At 40.9% G+C, this 5261-nt stretch overlaps 1 protein-coding gene across 1 annotated transcript; it reads left to right on the top strand.

Moving 5' to 3' along the window:
- Window positions 1-570, top strand: LOC109235824. The gene has a single exon (XM_019402074.1). It carries the CDS (start codon window positions 1-3, stop codon window positions 568-570), a length of 570 nt encoding a protein of 189 aa, XP_019257619.1.

Here is a 5261-nt window from a genome sequence, read left to right as displayed (position 1 = left end):
ATGAAGGAGAGAAATCAGAGGAAGCACGTCTTGGAGCTCGCATCTTTAATTGGGGGTAAACTTATAGCACCTGCAGAGATCAAAGCTGAGATCATTCAATTCTACAAAGGGTTAATGGGGTCGTCTGCTAAAGAACTACCTGTAGTTAACAGATTAGTGATGAAAAATGAGCTTGTGTTATCGAGACAACAAAGTAAAGATCTGACTACAGAGATCACTAAACAGGAAATTTATAAAGGACTATCAATTATACGAGATGATAAAGCTCCTAGAGTCGATGGTTACAATGATCCCTTCTTTAAGAAAGCTTGGCATATAGTTAAAGAGGAAATCATGGAAGCAGTAAAGCATTTCTTTGCTGCATGGAAAATGAACAAGGCAATAAACTTCACCTCCATTACTTTGGTCCCAAAAATAGCCAATCCTACTACAGTTAAAGACTTCAGAACAATTGCTTGTTGTACAGTATTATACGAGATTATATCTAAGATATTTGCTGCTAGAATGCAGAAGTTATACCGGATACGATTTGTGCATCTCAAGCTGGGTTCATTCCAGGGAGGAAAATAGCAGATAATATTATCCTAGCTCACGAGTAGGTAAAGTCTTACACTAGGAAGCATATCTCCCCTAGGTGTATGATCAAGATTGACTTGCAAAACGCTTATGACTCTGTTGAATGGGATTACTTGGAGCAAGTGATGACTAAGTTGTTCTTTCTTGTCCAATATATCACATGGGTAATGGAGTGTCTTAAGACTGTTAATTATACCATTATGATCAATGGAGAACCCTCTGAACCTTTTGATGCTGCAAAAGGTTTAAGGCAAGGGGCCTTATACCCCCATTTCTATTTGCCATTGCGATGGAGTATTTGAGCAAGATCTTGAATGGTTTGAAGGAGTCAAAAGCTTTTGAGCGCCACCCAAATGTGCAAAACTAGGCATTACTGATTTGAGTTTGCAGATGACCTACTGCTATTTGTTAAAGGGGAATGTGTATCTGCTGAGAAGTTACATCAGAACTTCACTCAATTTACTATGGTTTCTGGTCTGCAAGCAAATCTTGGAAAAAGCTCTTTTTATCTTGGGGGAGCTACACAAGATGAAAGAGTAAAAACGTTATGACATCTCCAATTTGTAGAAGGTGAGCTCTCTTTCAAGTACCTTGGAATTCCATTCTCATCTAAGAAGCTATCCTTTAGTTCGATGGCAGCCCCTGATTGAAAAAATTATGGCAAAAATAACTTCATGGACAGCAAAGAAACTCTTTTATGCAGGGAGAACTCAGCTAATTCAGACTGTTATTTTTGGAATGCAAGCATATTGGGCCCAGTTGTTTATGGTCCCAGTCAAGGTTACTAAAATGATTGAAGCGTATTTGTCACGATCCCAGTTCGCCCTCCGTGAACCGTCGTGACGGCACCTAATCTCTACGACTAGGTAAGCCTAACAAATACGGAAAAAGATACAAATGCAGAAGAAAGTAATTAAAAACCGAGTTAGCAAGGTTAAACAGTGCTTAAGATGTCGTCTGGCATATAACAATACAAGAGTCTCAATCTAACACTACCAAAATTCGGAACCTTATGAATCACAAGCTAGAATATTACAAAATAAGCTCTAACTCCAGAATGTCTACCAACAAGTGAAAATACAGAAAGGGCTATACTAGTACTGAGAATAGAAAGGGACTCTTCGATCTTCGGACGCGGCAGATATACCTCGGAGTCTCTACAAAACGCCTCGCCTCAAGCGTGATAAATCTGAGTACCTGGATCTGCACATGAAAAACATGCGCAGGAAGGGCATGAGTACACCACAGCGGTACTCAATAAGTGTCAAGCCTAACCTCGGTCGGGTAGTGACGAGTAAGGTCAGGGCCCTACTGAGGTTAAAGGAAAAAAACAAGATATAACAGTGTAGAATAAGACGGTATACCTAAGTGCAATAGTAAAAAGTAACACAGGATAGAAGAACAACAGCAACTTTAATAGAAACAAAGTAATCACAGAAATAAATACAGCTCAACGCAGAGATAACAACCGGGGGATCTCCCAGGATACCGTCCTGTAGTCCCCAACTATAAATATCCAGTGGATCTCCCGTGTGCAGTCCCGTAGTCCAACTCATAATGCGCGGGGATCTACCGGAATACCACATCCGTAGTCCCAAATATAACTACTCAATACTGGGAGAATCTACCGGGTACAGTTCCCTAGTTCCAATATAAAAGTGCAGGGGGATCTCCCGGAACACAATTTCGTAGTCCCAAAGTAAACATACAGGGGGATCTCCCGGGATACCGTCCCGTAGTCCCAAAGTAAACACACAGCAGCAACACAAAAGAATACTCAATTCGGTTCAAATTTCCATACAAAATAAAATAGGTATTTCTAGCCTAGCATGATGCACATAATTCAAATAAGGCAATTTGAATAAGTAAGGTAATTAAGTCAACTAAACATGCTTTCCTAAGCTAATAGCAGGCTTAAATTACACACGGTATGAACAGGAAACAGGAAATCACATTTATAGTTACTTAAGGAAAACGTATTTTCAACAATTAGCACAAGTACGAACTCGTCACCTCACGTACATGACATTTCAATTATCAACAAACCAAATCCTAGGGGAGTTTCCCCCACACAAGGTTAGACAAGTCACTTACCTCGAACCGGCTCAAAATCAACCCGAAACCACGTTCTTGCCACGAGTACTCGACTCCAAATGCCCCAAATCTATTCAATTCAATTGCATAATGTAAATAACACTTCAAGTAAATGATTCCACAAATAAATTCTAAGCTAATATGCAAAATTAGGTAAAATGACCTCGGAATTGGGTAAAAATTACATATTCAGAATCTTCACGCTCTCACGATTTCATGCATACCAAAATCGGACCTCAATTGGTCCCTCAAATCACCACTCAAAGCTCTCTAATACCAAGCCTAGTTTCTTCAATATTTACCCACAAATTTCTATAAATTTCAAGCCTAATCAATGAAATAATACTACAGGAACGAGTTTAATGATCAAAATTCTTACCTCAACGAAGTTTTCTCTGATTCCCTCTTCAAAATCCCCCAAAAGCTCCAAAAATCATTTTAAAATGGTGAAGAAAAGCTGAAAATCGCGAAGGAGGGTTTATATGCTTTCTGGCCCAGGGTTTTCACACCTGCGGTCCTTCCTCTCCTTCTGCACTACCGCTTTTGCGGTCAAATGCATCGCATCTGCGGTTTCACTAAGGCGCCCATTTCTGCATCTGCGATTAAGAAGCCGCACCTGCGCTACCGCAGGTGCGATCGAGAAGCCGTTTCTGCGGTCCCAGCCCCACATGGCCAATTCCGCACTGCGACCATCTGGGCGCTTCTGCGAGCCCGCACCTGCGGTCCCCTAGCCGCAGGTGCAGTTATGACAGCAATGGAATATCTTCAGCTGCCAAAACCAAACTCAATTCTTCCGTCAACCATTCGAAATCACCCCGAGGCCCCCGGGACCTCAACCAAAAGCACAAACAAGTCTAATACCACTGAACAAACTTATACAAATCTTCAAAACACCTCAAACAACATCAAATTCAAGCCTAAGAACTTCAAAACTCTCAAAATACGCTTTCGATCAAAAAGTCTATCAAACCCCGTCCGAATGACCTAAAATTTTGCACACACGTCACATTCAACACTACGGAGCTACTCCAACTTCCGGATTTCCATTCTGACCCCGATATCAAAATCTCACTATCGAACCGGAAACTTCCAAAATTCAACTTTTGGCATTTCAAGCCTAATTAAGCTACGGACCTCTAAAACACAATCTGAACACACCCCTCAACCCAAAATCATCCAACGGAGCTAACGGAACCAATGGAATTCCACTCCGAGGCCATCTTCACACTGTTCCGACTACAGTCCAAATTCTAAAACTTAAACTCTCATTTAGGGACTAAATGTCCCTAAACTCTCCGAATTTCCAAATAAATCTTCCCGAAAACTCACAATAGCAGAAACAAACAAGGAGAATAAAGTTAATAGGGGATCGGGGCATTAATTCTTAAAACGACCGACCGGGTCGTTATAGTATTGTAGAAGCTACTTTTGGGCTGGAGAAAATGTGGTCACTAAAAAAGCTTTAGTAGCTTGGGAGAAAATGTGTATGCCAAAGTCTTTTGGAGGGTTGAATCTACTTAACTTGAAGCTGTGGAATAAAGCTGCTATAATTAAAAGTTGTTGGGATCTTGCTCATAGATAGGATAAGTTGTGGATCAAATGGAACTGCACTTACTATATAAAAGGTTGGCAGTTTATGGATGTTTCAATGCCACAACAAGCGTGCCGGATGGTAAGGAAGATTTATGAAGCAAGAGCCCTGATGAAACAGATACATGTTAACTATACTTCTGGGAAGAGCTTCATCAGGTGGACTTATTTGCAACTTCTGGGGATCAACCTCGAGTACCATGGAAATGCATGATATATAATAATGCTGTCAGGCCAAAAGGTGGGTTCACTATGTGGATGATGCTCCATGGGAAACTCCTGACTACCGATATACCAGTTACTTGGGGGGGTGAATGTGGACTCCACGTCTGTTCTCAATCGATAACACTCTGAATCAAAAGCATATATTTTGGTTGAATGTACGTTTGCTTAAGGGTTGTGCAACAGAGTCTTATTATGGTTGCAGGGGCAATGTGGTGGAACTAGAGACAGGGAACAACACTTCCAGTGGTGTGATGGCCCAAAAGGTCATCACTTGCCTTAAATTGAATTTTGTATTTCCGAGGCCTTAAAAACCTCATTTATCATCACCTCGATTTGCGTGCGCAGTCCGGGCGCGTAGCCGGAAAGCCTAAATAAGATAATCTGTGAAAAATGGTAAAATTTGGTTATAAAATGAGTTAATTTGACTTCGGTCAACGTTTTGGGTAAACGGACCCGGACCCGTGATTCAATGGTCCTGGAGGGTCCATAGGAAAATATGGGACTTGGACGTATGCCCGGAATCGAATTCCGAGGTCCCAAGCCCGAGAAATGAATTTTTAAAGAAAATTATTTTCTGGAATTGTTTAAAGTATTTTGAAATGAAATTTGCTTAGAACATGATGGTATCGGGCCCGTATTTTGGTTCCGGTGCCTGGTACAGGTCTTATATATGATTTAAGATAACTCTGTGAAGTTTGGTAAGAAACGGAGTCCGTTTGACGTGATTCGGACCTTAATTGCAAAATTGATGTTTATAGAAGTTTTGAGAAAAGTTT

The sequence above is a fragment of the Nicotiana attenuata genome, chromosome 12, assembly GCF_001879085.1.
Source record: "Nicotiana attenuata strain UT chromosome 12, NIATTr2, whole genome shotgun sequence".
Classification (NCBI taxonomy): Eukaryota; Viridiplantae; Streptophyta; class Magnoliopsida; order Solanales; family Solanaceae; genus Nicotiana; species Nicotiana attenuata.
Note: the sequence above shows the minus strand (reverse complement) of the source record. Positions and strands in the feature narration are given on the sequence as shown.

What these genes read in the sequence shown, in the direction of transcription:
- LOC109235824 (XM_019402074.1), top strand. Translation starts at nt 1, where the DNA reads ATGAAGGAGAGAAATCAGAGGAAGCACGTCTTGGAGCTCGCATCTTTA.